Source organism: Petaurus breviceps, unplaced genomic scaffold (genome assembly GCF_028583685.1).
Source record: "Petaurus breviceps papuanus isolate PSGF00001 unplaced genomic scaffold, PetGlider_PUasm1.0 185, whole genome shotgun sequence".
NCBI classification, from domain to species: domain Eukaryota; kingdom Metazoa; phylum Chordata; class Mammalia; order Diprotodontia; family Petauridae; genus Petaurus; species Petaurus breviceps.
The window spans coordinates 4613093-4631993 of NW_027185797.1; the positions used below are offsets into that span (position 1 = coordinate 4613093).

The 18901-nt window shown below is 43.7% G+C and overlaps 2 protein-coding genes across 2 annotated transcripts in view; both read right to left on the reverse strand.

The window, feature by feature from the left end:
* Positions 1–3040: 3040 nt before the first annotated feature.
* TMEM108 (transmembrane protein 108) overlaps positions 3041–18901 on the reverse strand; it is a 35624-nt gene continuing 19763 nt past the window's right edge. Inside the window, 4 exon segments of the mRNA XM_069088299.1 lie at positions 3041–5336; positions 10524–10678; positions 18156–18776; positions 18779–18897. Coding sequence (XP_068944400.1) covers positions 5214–5336; positions 10524–10678; positions 18156–18776; positions 18779–18897 — 1018 coding nt within the window. The 3' untranslated portion in view covers positions 3041–5213.
* ACKR4 (atypical chemokine receptor 4) overlaps positions 6276–18901 on the reverse strand; it is a 781696-nt gene continuing 769070 nt past the window's right edge. The window contains exon 3 of the mRNA XM_069088380.1: positions 6276–6349. The gene's annotated coding sequence lies outside the window, so the exon portion shown is untranslated. The remainder of the gene's footprint in view (positions 6350–18901) is intronic.

The window sequence follows — 18901 nt, forward strand, 5'->3', positions numbered from 1 at the left end:
GGCCTCATTTTATAGATGAGGAAACCAAGGGCAAGAGGGGTTAAGGTATTAGCCCAAGGTTATACAGGTAATAAGCATTGGAGGTGAGATTTAAACTCAGATCCTTTGACTCCAGGGCCAGCGCTTTCTTTATTGTACAACCATGCTGATAGTGAGCAGAGCTATAACTAGAGGGAAGGGTGTGTGTGTGTGGGGGTGGGGGGGTGGGAGACAGTGACCCGAGTTTTGACTGGGGAACCAAAATTTATAGGAGTATTGCAAAAACTACCCATTCTTCTGTAGCATAGAAACAACAGGGCTCAGCACATAATCAGAAAACCAGAAGCTCCCAGAGGGTGGCATCCTCTGCCCTCCCCACCCCATGCCCCTCAAGCAGTTGGCAAGCTTCTAACCTAGTCTGACCTTACCACCGTATTCCCCTTGGAACCTCCCAGCGTTCCCCTGACTAGGTTGGACTACCTCCCAGTAAACTGAATTAAGGACGAATTTCACGCTCCTTGCCCTGGGTGGACAAGTTGCTGGCTATGGTGCTGAAGGTGGTACTCGAGTAGCAGGAGAAGGATCTTTTGGACTACCTTGTGTGCATGGACCGCCATGCTAAGGACACAGGTTATGGCTTTTTTTTTCCTTTCTCCAAGCACTTGGAACAAATCCAAGGATATGTACAGGAGATCTCTGCTTTATATGAAAGCAATTTTGAGAGTGCTGAAAGATCAACTGTCAAGGTATCTGAAGGAGGGAAGATACCAAAATGGGGGGGGGGGGGGGAGGGGGGGCGGGGGCGGGAGGAATCTGAGTTCAACAAATTGAAAAATGAGAAAGCACCTGCAGTTACCATCCTGTATGTCTACATACTTTCCCACCTATACAGTTATTATTATTATTAATGAGACAACCTGCCCAAGAATTAGCCTAGAGAAGATATTTCTGCAACCCGCCCAGGGCATAAATCTGGGTTATCAAGATGCCTTCCCAAGACTGTATTCGAAAAGGGTAGGGTTGTTGAGAAGGTGGTTGAGACGCCACACCCTTGCCCACATGTCCTCTAATACCCCAAAGGCCAAGGAGGTGGGGGCCGGTAGGACTTAGCAAAGCTGTTTATTAAGACTTCTATTCATTCAATGCTTTCTTGTTTACAAAGCACTCTCACATAGGGGGTTGTATTTTATCCTTACAAAACTCAATAAGGTAGGCATAGTTCCCCTAGTGGCCAGATTACTAGCCCCATTATACATACTGGAAAACGGAGGCTTATGGTTTAGTGGTCTTGGAATTAGGAAGATCCAGGTTTAAATTCTATCTGAAGCATACCCCCTGTGTGGCCCTGGGCAGGTGGTTCAGTATCTTTGTCTCAGTTACCTCATACAAGAGGAAGGAATCACTCTTGGCATCTAAGATTCTTTCCAGTTCTAAATTTATAATCCCAGCACTCTGCCAAGGTGGCATATGCAGGTGTGTGCTGGAGTCAGCCCCCACCAGCTCACAAGAGCCCATCACTTACACCTCAGAAATCAGCAAATGCCACAAATCTGGGTTTGGTTTATTGTTATGGTGATTATCTAGACTAAAAATGATGGAGAAAAATGCTGCTAATGCAAATTAAACTTAAAAGTATGTCTTGGCAAAGATATTGGAGAGGTTTGCCTCCTTCTCCAGTTCTTTTTCCTGAGGAAACTGAGTTAAGTGACTTGCCCAAAGTCACACAGCTAGCAAGTGTCTGGGGCTGGATTTGAACTCAGGAAGATGAGTCTTCCTGATTCCCAGTTCAGTGCTCTATGCACTATGGTACCACCTAGCTGCCCCTTTAGATTCCCTAGTTTTCTGTAAAGCTCAGTTTAAGTGCTACCTTCTACAGGAATCTTTTCCTGACCATCCCCCACCCCCGGCTGCTGGTGCTTTCTCTCCCTCCCCCATTCCTTTGTTATTGTACTCTAAATCCGAATAATCTCTATTGTGTGTATATGTAGGTACATATATGTACATGATGTCTCCCTTGCTTAGAGTGTAAGCTTCTTGAAGGTAGGGACTGATTTGCTTTTGCCCTTCTATCTCCAGCACCTAGCACAAGGCCTAGTTCTCTAAGTTCTCAACCAAGGATTGTTGATTGATTTGAGTCAGATCTAATAGTTATTGTGATTAGGTATTTTTGAGTAGCTTAGGCAGATCTGGCCTTGAGACCACCAACTTGAAACCATCCTGCGGCTCATGCAATAGGGTCAAAGTGTAACTAAGTTGTTATGAAATCCTTTAAGTACTTCTAATTAGTCTGGCCTTGAATATATTCCAAGATGGACCTGGATTCTCCTGATTTCTGAACTACATAAGGAGTTTTCATCGTATCTAGTTAGGACTCACCTATTATTCATTTATTTATAAAATGACCACTTTTGGATGCTTACCTTCCCTGCTCCCCCAAGGAAAATAAACTCAGGGCTTTTCTTTCCTAAAGATCTCCCCTCAGGAAACCTCTCATAACTGGAATGGAAGGAGGACACACTTTAATTGGCGCCAACATCTTCAAATACTTGACATGAAATGCAGGTAGCTGAAACTTCTTAAAGCCTCATTGTATTTTTGTCAGATGACCACACAAGCTTAGCCCACCTGCAAAGCCTATTCAGTTTCAAACTCAATTTCAAACCCAACAGCCATGCATTCTTGGAGTGGGATGGGATCTCAGAGGGCATCTAGTCCAACTCTTTCCTCCAAACAGGAATACCCCTCTTGTGGCATCCATGGCAATCCTTTGACCATAGGCATGATACTGATGTTAATTTATGAGTTAATGAGTTATTTAAAAACAAACAGAAAGGCAAAAGGTGTTAGGAACTTAAGCCTCTGGCTAATAAAATACATTTATTTGTATATACATAGTAGCTGAATATTATAGATCAAGAAAAATAGGTTATACGTTTATATATATAACATATGCATCTTTGATTACATATATTATATATAGATTTACTTTACATATGTATCTCTATATATACACACATTGGTATGCTAAGCACAGTAGGCTAACAGAAATGCTATGTTTATGTTTAAAAAAACCCAACAGCAGAGACAGATAATAATGGTTCCCTAAGCCACAGTTCCCCTAGTAGGTAAGGTAAAGTCTTCAGAGTAGAGACAACAAAATAACTCACATAGGTAGGCTCATACAACAGCGACGATGCACACATTGAGGGTCATCTTTTTCTTCAAAGGAAATGGGAGAGGAAAGAGAAAAAAAATCACGGTACAAAGCCTAATGCAGTGACATAAATAGATGAAGCAATACTTATTGGATTCCCCCATCAATTGCAATAACACTTATATTCAAAATATATTCTATTTAAAAATCATTTATCAAATGATAAATACTAGATTAGAATTCTGTAATGTGATCTTGCCTCGCTGAATTTAAACTCAAAGTCTTCTGGGTTACAGAATCTTAGAAGGAATCTTAGAGACCTCTCTAGGCCACTCACCCACACCATTGTTGAGTAGAAAGTCAAATATCCTTTCCCAAGGATCTAGATAATGAACTGAGGAAAAGAAAAGTGACCCCTCCTTAAGGGCCTTTCCTGAGTCACTGATTTGCCTGATCTCTGTGTGGGTAGAGAATGATGGTGGTGGGCACTCAATAGTGACTAAAGCATTCAGATGTTCTGGATGGAAAAGAGTCTGGGATTTCTGGGAAAATCCAGGAGGGATGGTGATTTGGGCTTGTGGAGACTCATCCTGAAGTGTGTTATAGGAATTTACTTGGCATTTTCTCCTAAATGATTTGCTTTGGAAATGTAATTCTTTTTAAGATTGCAGGAAGAGGGTAACTTGCTTCAGGGAATGAAGGAGTAGCCATGTGCCCATATAATTTTTCATAATTTAAAAAAAGCTTACAAAACATCTGATCACTAACTATGTTCTCAGTATTCTTTTGGGCACAACAAATGGCTAACCTTTCTTAAAAAGTTGGACAGCAAACTTAACACAAATTTCCTCCCATCTAAAACTTAACAGTTGCTAATGGGAGAGAAGTAGTTAAAAGACAGTGTTTTTATGACCACCAAAAATGTTTCCATCATACTGTTCTATGGCATATGGTATTGTCACAGGATTTAGGACTGACAGGGCTCTTAAAACCAACTCTAGCAAATCCCTTATTTTGTAGATAGAGAAAACTGAGACCCAGAGAGATGAAGTAATTTATCCAGGGTTGCAGTAAGTGGAAGAAACAGGATTTGAACCTGGGTCTTTTGACTCCAAATCCACTTCCCCTGATCCCCCCATTATAGCATGCTTACCCTTGGTGCTGTGTCTTTGGGTCTTGGTGTAAGTTTCTCACAAGTTGACTTGACTTATAAGAAGGTCCATTTAGTACTTCCATAACTATATGTCCTTGATCAAGTTCCAAGAACTTATGTGGAATTTTGCTTTATAGCAAAGGGGAGATACTTTGAAGTTACAAAATAGTTTAGACAGCTAGTGGACCTAGAGAAATATCTTGGAGGTGGTTATTGGGAGGCAGCCCAGTGTAGTATGATGGGAATTGGATTTTGGAGTCATTGATTTTGGGTTCTTTGGATAGCTTTGCTATTGACTATTTATGGAACCTTGGGAAAATCCTTCAATCACTTTGGGCCTCAGTTTCCTCATTTTTAAAATGACAGAATTGGGATTGATAACTTCTAATGTCCATTTCAGCTTTAATTTTATGGTCCTATTGTCCTTCTTTGTGAATCTGGTCACCCTTTATACCCAAATGACCTCAGTTCCTTCTCTGGGGCACTTGAGGAACATTAGGAAATGTGGGAACAGGTTCAGATGAGAGGGTATTGGCTACTTTGGACCACATAAATGGTAATGCTGTTGACCATATCAGGAGTATGGATAAATCAGATACAGGCTGGAGGTCAGGTAACTTACTTGACTTGGGAGTCTTGTGAAAATAATTTCCCTCATATAACTCTGAGGACAGATATCAAGAGAAGCAATTGGCATGACCATTTTGCTTAGAAATACCTTTATTTTATAAAGCCACAGGTCATTCTGTAAAGTTTTCTTTTCAACCACACTTATAAAAAAGATGTTGACAATTCTTAGGAAAAAAAAAGCTGAAAATGTTTCTCATTAAGTCAGGGTTACACAAAGGTTATATTTATAATATATATATGTATTTATAATTTAGAGACGGAAAGCACAGAATTGTAATGCGAGTGGACTGGTGCAGGTTAGATCTCAGACACTTGGTCGTTTCCTACAAACAGCGTTTCTTGACAGAAGGGGTTGACAAGTACAATCCCACTGCCTCTGTAATCTCCATTGGCTGGAGAGCGGGGTTCCGAGAGCTGGTCCTAGGGGGAAAAATGACAGGAAAGGGCATGAGAAAGACAGCAGGGTAGCCCTGGATTAAAATCCACCCCAGAAACTTACTAACAAGTCAGAGCCAGTCTTAATTCTGCCATAAGCTATGGACTGGCAAGAAAGACCCCTGGAACTACAGGAGGTCTTTGGTCAAGATGAAGGTGGTGGGAGGCAGCTGCTGCTGGGCTTCCTCCACATGGAGGTGACACAAAGAATGTTTCAAGACTTGGGTTCTTTGTGATTATTGTTTGTCGTCACTGCTAGAAGTTGACAATTCAGCAAATGTTTATTCAGCCTACTATGTACAAGGTATTGTGCCAAGTGGAGGGACAGATACAATGATAAAAATCAACTGGTCCCTCTCCAGGCGAACTCATGATATACCCATAATGTGAAAGGTAGAACTCCTATCTCAAAAGTGCTTCCTCATTAAGGTCAAACTGGGAATGGGCACTTGGTATATGTGTGACAGAAAGGAGTGTGAGGAGAGAAGAAAGAAGGAAGAAGAAGAGGAAAAGGAGAGGAGGGCAATTAGGAAGGGAAGAGAATAGGGAAGGAGAGGTGAGAAAAGAGACAGAGAGAGAAGAAAAGGGGAAGGGAGAGAAGAGGATAGAGAAGGATGAATGACAGAAAGGAGGAATGCTTATTAAATAATTTATTTTCAAAGATTAAATCAACTTTACCCAAAGATTTGTCTTGGAATTAGAGAAAGATGCATCTGGGGCCACAGTACCCAAATAAAGAATGTGCTTTGCCCCTCCCTACCTGCTGAGTACCCCCCTCCCCCCCCCAAATCAGGAAGGAGATATCTAGAACCTAGAAGATTTTGATATTTTTTTTTTATTTTTGGAGGGGGGAAGGCAGGGCAATTGGGGTTAAGAGACTTGCCCAAGGTCACATGGCTAGTAAGTGTGTCAAGTGTCTGAGGCCATATTTGAACTTAGGTCCTCCAGACTCCAGGGAGGGTGCTCTACTCACTGAGCCACCTAGGTGTCCCTAGAACCTGGAAGCTTGTGAATGGGTTAGTACTATAAATACATGGGTAAAATGTATATTCACTAGACCATACTGCATAGGGAGGAAAGCAGGGAGGGAATGAGGAAAAGCACTCCAAATTCCAAGCATATTTCAGTCTGATTTTCCACGTCCGTTCCTCCGTTAGTTTCTCTCTCAACTCCCTTCTGGTGGAGGGCTGAGCTTGCCGAGATAGGAGGTTCGTCAATGCAGCAGGAGAGTAAGATAGCAGGTTTAAATGCCACTATAAAAATCTGTTTTGGAGAAGCTTTTGGCAAGCCATACAATTGGCAGCTTAAATGGGGAAGAGTAAGTGAATAATTCTGAGTCCAAAGGGGATCTGGTTATAAACAAGCTGAAGGGCCAGATTGGTGCAACTGCAAGCAGCACCCCTAAATGTAGGCTGCACCTTTAAAATGAGAGCTCTGTGAAAGGAAAGAAATACACGCTTATACTGAAAAAGAGCACTCATCTGAGGCGGGGCAGGTTTTATACAAATCAGTCACCTGTGTTTTGTGTGTGTCCACACGATAATCCTCATGTGGTCCAACCCTTTATGGATTGTCACAGAATCACAGAGCTAGGCGGGACCTCAGGGGTCATATGGTCCAACCCTCACCAGAACCTGACAAGTGGTCATTCAGCCTTTGCTTAAAGACTGTCAGTGAGGAGGGTTACTTCTCTTTACAGAGGTCATAAAGTCCACTTTTGGAAAGCCCTAATTATTTGTAAGTTTCTCCTTCTATCAAGCCTTAATTTATCTTTGGAGAGGAGCTGACTGGATAATTTCTCCATGATCAACTTCATGAGCATGCCTTTGCCTTTATATAGTATGGATATACAAGCATAACTGTTCCCGCATGGAGTATGGGCATGTCCACTGGCATTTTGTTAAGTGGATAAAGACAACTTCTGATTAGTTTCTAGTGGATGATGTCCTGATTGATTTCCGGTGCTGCTCCCAAGATGAATCCTGTGCCTTGAACTATTGAGAAGATGGGTTCTTGTAAGAGGGAACAGCCCTTTTGCCCAAATTACAAAGGTAACTCTGTAGACCTGCTCATCCCTTCACCCATCTTTTCCCTGGCAGCTTTCTTCTGGGGGTACAGAGAGGATGAGAAGTTAATGGTACTGTATGGCAGGAGCCCCTGGCAGGCATCACGTGCTTATGTAGGTGGCCTGAGAGGGCAGTTCCTGGACCTTAAGTCTCTGGCCACCTTCTGCTAGTTCCCCTTTGAAGCGCAAGTCAAAGGTCAGTGGTCTGTGGTGGACTTTCCCAGGTCAGGAGTTGGCAGCAGCCAGGACCAGGATAAAGTCCTTGGAGATGAATGTGACATAAGCAGCTACAGACTTGCATGCTTGACTAGAGAAGGAAATTTAGGAGCAATGTTCATGGACCCCAACTTCTTGTGTAAGGAAGTGGCGAGGGTATGATTTCCTAGGCAGTATGACCCTGGAATTTAGCCTTCTAGAAGAGAAAAGGAGACTCCTTGGGTAGCACTTGCCTTGGAAGTTGTCAGTAATTTCCCATTTGGGGAGTTCAGGGATTGAAAGTCTCCCTTTCAATTGCATTGCAAAGAGTACTTGGGGACTCCTGTTACCCCATCTGTGAAAGCCTAGACATGAAATTATTGGGAGATTTTCCAGGTAAAACCTTGGGTGAAGGCAGAGTAAGTTTTAAAAAAGGTACCTTTTTAGGGTCACCCTGAGATTGGATCTAGTTCCGTGTGAGCTGAGGGGTTTGGGGGATCCTGTGCTGTGGATTCTTCCTAGTTGACACTCCATCCGATTTTAATGCCTTCATCCTACTGAATGCTTCTAATTTATCCTGTATGTTGTTTATTTGCTGTACATTGTCTCCCTCATTAGACTGTGAGCTCTTTGAGATCGAGGACTATCTTTGGTCTTTCTTTGTATCCCCAATACTCAGCACGGAGCCTGGCTTAATTAACATAGTTGACACTTAATTAACATTTGTTGACTGACTGAATGACTCATTGCTTTTAGTTTGGTCCTCTGGGACCAAGCAGAATAAGAATAATTCTTTTTTTTTTTCTCCTTCCAAACCCTTCAAATAGTTGAAAGCACACTCTCAACTTTGTCATCTTCTCCTCATCTTACCTTCCCCAGGGCTAACCATCCTAAGTGCTCATACAGCATGAACTCAAGGACTTTCACTGTTTTGGCTGCCCTCCTCTTGTCTTGTTCCAGCTGATCGATGGCCTTCCTAAAACGTGACGGCCAGGAGGGAACCCAAGACTTCAGACACGATCTTCTCAGGACAGAAGAGCACGGTACCATCATGTCTAGCCCTGGATGCTTAATGTGGTCAAAGAGCATGCTCCCTTTTAAAAGCAGATGGTAATTTCACTCTAATTTTTTTAGACATAGGATTTTTTATGTGGAATTACATTTGATTTTTAATATATTTTATAAAAAATATAGGCTTGCTCAGAGGCAGGACATAGATTGTGGAAGTACTTTTGGGAAGTCATCCCTTATTCAGATGCAGGATAGCTAGCCCTTTCCCACTGCTATTTCCTTAAGTACATGGACAATCCCTTCATGGTTCTGCCAATGACTTGCCTACTCATCTCAAGGGTTTTGTGGCCACGGCTTTGCAGTATAACACATTGAGTAAGCAAGGTTTTCAAGGCTTGGTTATGACCCTCCAGAGACACAGAACTGAACCTAATGATCTCTTGAGATCCTTCCTAGTGACCCTTTTCCTCTGATTTCAGAACAGGCACAGCTCATTTTCTTGCACTTCACAGATACTGTGATTTTTTGTGGTTTGTGGCACTTTTGCATTGAGTAGGTCTACTGGCACCATTTTTTCCAGTAGCAAGTGTTCACATCAAGTCTCTGTGTCACATTTTGATAATTCTAGCAATATCTCAAACTTTTTCATTATAATTATTATATCTGTTAAGGTGATCTGTGATCAGTGATCTTTGATGTTATTATTATAATTGTTTTGGGGTGCCACGAACCATGCCCATATAAGACAGTGAACTTAATTGATAAATGTTGGGTGTGTCCTGACTGCTCTTCTCTTGACTCCAGCCTCCCTATTCCTTGAGACCCAATAATATTGATATTAGGTCAATTAGTAATTAGTAGGCCATTGTAATAGCCTCTAAGTGTTTGAAAGGGTCAATCCATGTGGCAAACTTCATTGTCTTACTTTAAGGAATTGACTCAGCCACCCAACCTTTAATCACTACCACCCTAATCAGTGAGCAGCCATCAACATCAAGACAAGACCCTCCATGAGCAGAGATTATAACTTGCTAAAAACTCAAATGGTAGTTAGTATTTTTTTTTTAGCAATAAAGTATTTTTAAATTAAAGTATGTACATTTTAAAAGACATAACACTATTGCACATTTAATAGATTATAGTATAGTATAAACATAACTTATATATGCACTGGGAAAATAAAAAATTTGAGTGACTCACTTTAGTGCAATATTCACTTTATTGTAGTGGTCTGGAACTGAACCCACAATCTCTCCAAGGTATACCTGTACTTTCAGGATGTGAGACTTCATTGGCATGAATGTTCCTTCTGCCAATGCTCTCTTTTTTAGTATTCTCTTTATGAGTTGCTATGGCCAAAAAACTTCATCATCAAATGGCCAAACCTCTCTCTGGTAATGAACTATTCTGAACCTAGCTAAGCTGCCCCTCTGATGACAGTGACTTCATTACATGGCACACATTCCATTTTTTTCTTTTTCTTTCTCTTCCTTCTTTCATTCTTTTTCTTTCTTCTTTTCTTCCTTTTTTCTTATCTCTTTTCCCTCCCCTTCCTTCCTTTCTCTTTTTTGTTTTCTTCCTTTATTCTTTCTTCCTTTCTTGCCACTGTACCGATCCATGCCTGCTTTAATGTCTTATAAAAATTCTTGTTGTCGCTTCCAAATGATTCACATTTACCCCCTTTCCTTCTCTTTTGCAACAATGAAGTTTAATCAAGAAAAAAAGAGCCAACATGTCTGACCATGTGACTCAAAACCTTGCTTGAACAGGATGACTAACTCTTGCTTACATGGCTGACCTGGCCTTGGAGAAGCTCCATGCCAGGATGCAGCCATGGAAGAGGCCCAGAGTTTCTCCCAAGACTAGCCCCGAGTTACCATTCCCCCAGCTGAACCCTGTACCTCGGAAGTTTCCAGAGACTGGATCTCTCTGGGCAGCTCCACAGCATGCCTGTTGAAGTAGTCCATGGTGATAGCGTTGTTCCAATAACTCAGGTTATTTTCTGGGTTTGATGTTTTCTTCTTCCTCCTCATGCAACACACTGTCAACAAAACCGCTGTAGAGAGACAGAGATAGGAGAGCTCATTTAGGGGAAGCTGAGAGGTACCATAGTACACAGAGTACTGGACCTGGAGTCAGGAAGACCTGAGTTAAAATCCTGCCTCAATTACTTACTAGCTTAGCCTTGGTTTCTACTCTTATAGACTAGAACGTTGGATTTTATGGCCTCCAAAGTACCTTCCATTGCTATGGTCCATGATGATCCTGGTGGAAAGTCCTCTGGAGTCCTTGTATGTGTGCCTGGGAGCTAAGTGATAATGAACACTTCCGGTCTAAGCCCAGTAGAGATGATCCTGCCCTGAGCAAATCCCAGGACATTATCATTCACCAATATTAACTGACCAAGGCTCATCAAGCCTTCATGAAGTAGGGTCAATTGCCCAGGATAATGACGGGGATGAAACCAGGTTGTTTCAGTTGGAAATATATGACTTGTGTCTGCTAAAGCAAAAAGTCCACCTGTGGTTTTTCAGAACAGACATTGCATGGCATGTCCCTCCTCCATCACTCCAACAAATCTTATTTGGGCCTGCTGGGGAATTGGAAAGATGAATCAAACTTCTTGCTGAACCAACAGGTTCATGTTGGTCACATTCTAATCTACATCCTTGCCCTCAGTCTTCCACAGGCGCACATTTGGAACAGAATGAGCATGGAGACCTAACTGGTCTGGTCCAAATGACACTGATAAGAAGCCCTGAGTCCATCAAGAGATTTGGGAGATGCTTAGAAAGAAGTAAGTTCCTAGGGACCCACAAGAAGTCCAACTGAGTGTTTCAAAGTCCTGCCTAAGATTTCTCTAGGGACTTTTTGATAGGTAACAGCTGAACACTTGGGGTAGAGAGACTGCCTGGAAATAATGTACCTAGGGCCTTTACTTGTCCTGAACTGTTTCAAGGCAGAGAGATGGGTAGTTGTTGATTGGTTAAAGGCAGGAGGAGGAAAAGGCAGTCCTGATAGTTTCTATCAAAAAGACTTTAAAGTATGTGAACAATAATGCTGGAGTTGGAGTCAGAGTGCCTGGGTTTGAATTCTGGTTCTGCTACTTAGTAACTGTTGGTAAGTTGGGTAATTTGGGTAATTGGGTAAGTTGCCCTCTGGGCCTCAGTTTCCTCAACTGTAAATCAAAGAGGTTGAACTAGATCACCTTTTATGTCCCCTGAAATTCTTTTTTTTTTTGAGGCAATCAGGGAAAAGTGACTTGCTCAGGGCCATAAAGGTTAAGAAGTATCTGAGGCTGGATTTGAACTTAGGTCCTCCTGACTCCAGGGATGGCACTCTATCTACTGTGCCACCTGGCTGTCCCATTCTTTCCCATTTGAAATCTATGACCCTCATGTCCATAGCTTAGAATCCTTAATTTCATTCAAGGATCAGCTTAAGTACTACTTCTGATCTGAGGCCTTTCTTGATCTCCCTTTCCCAACCTTCAGAAATTAGCTTGTATTGATTTTGTATTTACTCATCTGTATTTCTATTGTGCCATCCCAATAGAATGTAAGCTCCTTGAGGGCAGGGACTGTTTCATTTTTGTTTTTTGTATCCGTAGAACTTCGCATAGGGCTTGGCATAGAGAAGGTGCTTAATAAGTGTTTGATAAATGAATGAATGAATGAATGAATGAATGAGGAGAGACCATGCTTCTTCACCACCCCTTCCTGCAGCAATATTTCTCAGGGAAGGCTTCCCTCTATTCTGATCTACTTTGATTCTGATCAAAATGCTTTTAATTTTCTTACTGCTCTTTTAATTCTTTTTATTTTTTAGGATGCTTCAAAAGTACACCTGGCTTCTTCTCTCTCATTACCCCTGTAATGACTAAGTAGTTCAGGGAGTTTGGGCTGGCAAAGCACAAATCATAAACAGAAAGTTAGAGGAGATATTTGGAAAATGGGAAAGCTCCCACTAAAATTATTTATTAGAATTACAGCCTGGGAGAGAGCGAAACAGGAATGGGGTGTCAGAGGTATTTCAGATGTTATAGCTAACAAACTATCTATTTACCCCAGGTCCCATTTCCTGTTCTAGCTAATGCTTCAACAGAACTATGGTCTTCATCATGGCAGAAAGCCCATTAAGGGACAAATGTGCAGTTTCCATCTCACACAAAGGTAGGAGGCGAGGGGTGGGATCTGTATTCCATGGATCTCCCTCCTTCAGAAAAACATCCCAGAACCTTAAGCACTGACCCCTTCAATTTGCAGAGGTAGATATTCAGACCCAGAGAGGTGAAGCTAGGAGACTTGTCCAAGGTCACACACCACTGTGACCTGACAGGAAGGAGACCCAGGTTTCCTGATTCCCAGGCCAGGGTCCCAGATATAGGATGGAGAGAGAACCAACTTTGGAGATATAAGACCTAGGCAGGTCTTTGACATTTATGGGATGTGGGCAAATCTCTTAATTACTCCAAACCTCATCTATAAAATGGGAATAATTAGTACTTTCATTATCTATCTCACAGGGCTATTGTGAGGATCATGTAACATAATGCACATAAAGTGATTTGAACTTTAAAGTGAAATGATTAATGCTAATAATTAGCATTTACAAGGGTTTTCAAAGTGCTTTATAAACATTATCACCTTTGATTCTCAACCCTAGGAGGTAAGTGCTATTGTTATCTCCATTCTACAGATGAGGAAACTGGGGCAAAGCTAAATGCCCAGGGTTGCATTGCTACTAAATATCTGGGGATGGATTTGAGCCTTCCTCGCTCCAGGCTGAATACTCCATACCCAGCTGCCATTTATTATGATTTCATTTATGCTCATATGGCTCTCAATGATAATGATATTACCTCACATATTGCATGAGATATATAACAATAATAAGTCATCCTTAATAAAAATCACTGACTTAGAGATGAAAGGGGCCTTAAAAGTCATCTCATCTGATACCTTCATTTTACTGATGAGGAAACTGAGGGCTGGCTAAATCCTACTTTGAAATCTACAAAGCTCTTTCACAATAACCTCCATGGTGTGTAGAAAATATGAGCATTATGACCCTCATTTTACCCATGAAGAGACTAAGATACAGTGGGTGGGGGACTTTCCCGGGGGTACACAGGCTAGTAGATATCAGAACTGGGACTCAACCCAAGTCTTCTGACTCTTAAGATCAATTCTCTTTCCATTACATCTCATAAGGTCAAGTCAAGTCAGCAAGCATTTATTAAGCATCTACCATGGACCAGTCAAATCGATCCAGTATCTTTGCCAAGAAAACCCCAAATGGAGTCACGAAGAGTCAGAAGTGACTCAGAGCAAGAGTTGGGGATACAAAAGAAAGCTAAACTGAAAAACAAAACAAAACAAACAAAACCCAAACAAACAAAACCAAACCCCAACAACCCCCCCCCCCCCAAACAGTCCAAATACCCATCCCTTTCCCTTCCCCTGCTGCCATGATCATTCAGATTTTATTATTTCAAACCTGAACTAGCAGGCTAGGATCCTTGTTAGTCTCTTAAGAGGTCTCTCTCTGCTCTCAGTCTACCCCTCGCACCACTTCCAGCAATGCTGTCCTCTTGTCAGTCTCCTGTTCAAGAAAAGTCTGCGTGTAACTGATGGAGAGCTGACCTTGGAGCCAGAAAGAATTGGGTTTAAATCCTGCCTCTGCAGCATGTTAGATATGTTACTAAAAAAATTATTCACCCTCCCAGCATCCTAGGCAATGTTCTAAATGGCAGGGTTGGTGCTGATTCCTCACCAGAAGCTCCTATGTCAGTGAGATTACATGTTTAGAAGCTTATCTAGTTTAAAAAAATAAAACAAAAAAACACCTCCAATGACTCTCCATGACCTAATGAATCAAGTCAATATTCCTTTCTTTGACATTCAAGTCCCACCATAATCTGGTCCAAATCGATCTTTCCAGTCTTATTTTCCATTGCTTTCTTTGTTGTTCTGTCATTTTAGCTGTGTCTGACTCTTCATGACTCCATTTGGGGTTTTCTTGGCAGAAATACTGGAGTAGTTTACCATTTCTTTCTCCAGAGGAGGAAACTGAGGCAGATAGGGTTAAGTGACTTGCCCAGGGTCATACAGCTCGTAAGTGTCTGAGGTCACATTTGAACTCAGGAAGATGAGTCTTCCTGACTCCAGGCTCGGCACTCTATCCACTGGACAATATAGCTACACATGCTCTACGATACAACCAGGGGTATGCTAGAATCAGCTTTTAACCAGACTGTAAGAGCCAAATGTTAAATTTTCGGTGTATCACACCTTGAAAATTGGCAAAATCAGGGCATGATTTATTGTTTTATTGATTGTCTAGAGTAGACTTAAGAAAGTGACAGAGACAATGCTAAAAATGAACACTAAGCTTAAGAATGTGTCATAAATTCATTTCCCCCTCTGGAGAGCTAGTTATTACACATTTACTGGAATACCTCTGGATATAGTCAAACTGCATTGCTTGCTACTTCCTAAATATATCCTTTGCTTTTCTGCCTCCATGCTCTTCTCTCTGCTTATAAGGCCCTCCTTCCCTATCTGTACCCGATGAAATCTTACCTATTTTTCAAGAACCTGCCTTAAATTCTGCCTCCTCCATGAAAATTTTCATGGTTCATCAGATGGTAGTAACTTATCCTCTTATGTAGCTGTCACACTCTACCTGGTATTAAATTTCTTTGTCGTTTCTTCCCTAGGTCATTTCTGCCTTATTAGATTGTAAGCTTCCTGAGGGCAGGGACCATGCTATATTCATGTTTATATTTCCAACAGCACTTAGCACAGTTCCTTGAACACAGCAGATAATGAAGGAATGAAATGAATAAAAGTCAGTGGAAAGTATGACTAATGTCTTTTCCTAGAGAAAGGAATGGATGATGGCTTGTTCTTTGCATTGTTGGAGTACCCATCTCTGAGATGGCAGGTCCATTATAATAACAGTGTTGTTCATCTTTCCTTCTCAAAGAGGACCAATGACATCACAGTTGATGTCTTGATTTGCGTGTGAGTTGGATTTAAGTGAGGCAGAATACAGCCCCACTCTCTCCTCCATTGTTTTCAAAATCCAGTGGCAAGACAAAAGCCAACACCACTGGCCATGATGGCCTGAGATGCAGTGGGAGACCTTGGTCTTTCTAAATGAATGCCTTTCCCAGGTCTCTGGTTTTCCCTCTTCTTGTCCTCCCCATCTTCCCTTTTCTGTTTCCTTCTGGTCCTCAGAGCACAGCCTTCCTGAGGTGCCTGTCTTATTCTGCTCAGTCCCAACCCCAAGCCTTTGACTGGGTCAGAATTTCTGACCTAGATTTTTTTTCAGGGAGTGGGGTTTTGACCCAGAGAGTGTGGCAGAGTGGAAAGAGAGTTGGCCTCAGAGTCAGGAAGATCTGAATTCAAGCCCCACCTGACATCCTTACTGTGTATATAGGCAGCTAAGATTATATGGGTTTTTTTGGGCTGTATGTAAAGAATTGGGGTTAAGGGACTTGCCCAGGGACACACAGCTAGTAAATGTCTGAGGCTGGATTGGAACTCAGGTCCTCCTGACTCCAGGGCCAGTGCTCTATCCACTGCCTTACCTAGCTGCCCCAGCTATGATTCTATGTAGGGAGGTGCTGACCTGCATTGTTTGAGGTCACTCCTCATACCACTGAAGTCACAGCTCCGGTCCATACCTAGAGCCCTGTTTTTAATGTCAGGTGGATAATGAGTCCCTCTAGAGTTTTCCTAGGGGATCCAGTGACTCCCCTCCTCAAATTCCCCTCAGGAGGAAAGGAATCTTCTCACAGGCCAATCAGGGAGTTTCTGTTCTCTCAAGCAGCTAACCCACCTTTCCAGTAAGAAGCTTTCCCCAAGGAAAGCCTTTCTCAGGAACAGCTCCAAGGAACAGCTCCTTGGGATCACCTCTGGGGAAACTTGCCAGCTTTCTCTGGGAGGGCTCTGGACCTGCTGTTTTGATCCAAGACCTGCCTGTGCAAAGGGAACCGGAGGAAGGAGATTCTGGGCTCGAAGGGCCAGAGAATCAGCCGTGGGCAGCATCTGCCCTGAGGGTGGCAGCAGACTCCACTGCACCTGGGCTTAGCTAAGAGTTTAGGGTGAGCATGTCTGAAAACGGGTGTCACCGAGAGCCATTGAAAAAGGTTCTGGAGACAAAGTGTCCCTTGGCTTTTATAAACCGGTATCCTCCAGCCATCGCTGAGCTCAGAGCTGGAGGGGGGCCCTGCACTCCATTGTCAGGCTGGACTGCTGCCATTTTAGGGGCTAGTCTCTCCAATCAACCAATCAATCAATCAATGCACATTGACTGATTAAACCCTTCTCATGTGCCAGACACTGTGCTAGGCACCAGGGTGGGAGGGAAGTGCTAAAAGACGAAGGTGGAATTGCCTTCACCTTTAAGGATTCTGCAAAGAGCATAAAAAGGGAGCAAGACCACCCAGACCCATATCTCTGTCTCCTGCAAGGGTTCCTTCCCCACAGCTGGAGTGCTCTCTCTCCTTGCCCCACCCCTTCTAGACATCCTCAATCCTCAGTAAGGCTCAGCTCAAGACCGCCTCCTTCCGGATGTTTCCTGGTTCTCTAGATGTTGGGTCCTCCCTCCTTCCTTCAAACCTTTGCAAGCTCCCCGAGGGCAGGAATTACATCAGTTGTGTCTCCATATTCCTAGAACCTTCCTCTTCTTGGTACCTCATTTGAGAGGCCAATAATAAGTCAAAGTTTGGTTAGAGGAAAAGAGTGGAAGGTCTGGAAAGGGCATGAGAAATGATCAAGGGGGATATTTAACCTTGAACAAAAGACTCTTTGGGTGGGTGGGAAGAGATTAAGTGGCTGCCTTTGAATAGAAGGACTCTCATGTGGATAAGAAAGTCCACCTGAAAACCGTGTAGCTCAGGAGAGGAGCCCAAGGACCAAGAAGTCAGGGGAGGAGTGACAGTGGCAGATTTGGGCTCAGTATCAGGAAGAACCCTCTGCCAACTGGAGCTGGCCCAGACCTGGAGAGGGGAGGCCTCATGGACCATTGCACAGAGGCTGGACTGTGAGGGAGAGGCCTATCTGTTCTGCCCTTTTAGAGAATAAGGAGCTGCAGCTCCCCCTGTCACTGTCCGTGTGGTTCCCATTGAGGTGTTTCAGTCATGTCTGACTCTTTGTGGCTCCATTTGGGGTTTTCCTGGCAAAGATACTGGAGCGGTTTGCCATTGCCTTTTTCAGTTGACTACAGATGAGGAAACTGGGTGAAGTGACTTGGACAGGGTCACACAGCTAGTAAGGGTCTGAGGCCAGATTTGAACTCATGAAGATGAGTCTTGCTGGCTTCGGGTCTGGCACTGTATGCACTATGGCGCCCCCTAGCTTCCCTAGCTATAACTGTCTAGAGGCCAGGAGTTTGCATAGCCTGCTTTGTGGGGGCTGTTTGGGTCCAGTTGTAGGTTGGGATCATGTTGGGGACAGGGACCTGGGGATGGAAGAAAAGGATGGAGGGAGCAGCTAGGGGAGGAGAAAGGCAGCTGCACTTACAGCAGGAGGAGATGGGCACACTGATGGCCAAGATCACCCAGACAATGTCCATCTTGCTCAGGCAGATGGTGGCTCTGTGCTGGGGCTTGTCCCCCTCGGTGACATGGGAGATGTTCCCCGGCATGCCAGGCTTCCAGGTTCCTGCAGGGACCAGTCTGTTGAGGAAATTCCCCGTAGCAGTGGAGCCCACTGTAGACAGGGGGCTGGGCACTCTGCTGGCAACTGTGGGTATGATCACGTGCCCCTCAGCAGTGGGAAGGGCACTGCTGGAGATTGGGGGGGGACTTTTTGGGGGGAATGTGGGACTTGTTGGGGAGAGGGTAATGCTAGAAGGTAGGGTGGGGCTCCTGGGGGGGAGGGGGCTCCTGGAGAGGAGGGAGCTACTGTAGAACAGGGTAGGGTTCTTGGGGGAAAGGGTGCTGCTGGGGAGCAGAGTGGGGCTCCTTGGAGGGAGGGTGATGCTAGAGAGCAAAGTGGAGCTCCCTGGGGGTAGGGTGCCACTGGGGAGAAGGGTAGGGTTTTTTGGGGGGAGGCTGCTGCTGGGGAGAAGAGTGGGGTTCTTAGGGAGCAAAGTGGGGCTCCCGGGGGGGAGGATGCCACTGGGGGGAAGGGGGGGGGGGGGGGGGGGGGGGGAAGGGGGGGGTTTTTGGGGGGGAGGCTGCTGCTGGGGAGCAGAGTGGGGTTCCTAGGGGTGAGGATGCCACTGGGAAGCAGGGTGGGGCTCTTGGGGGGGAGGGTGATGCTAG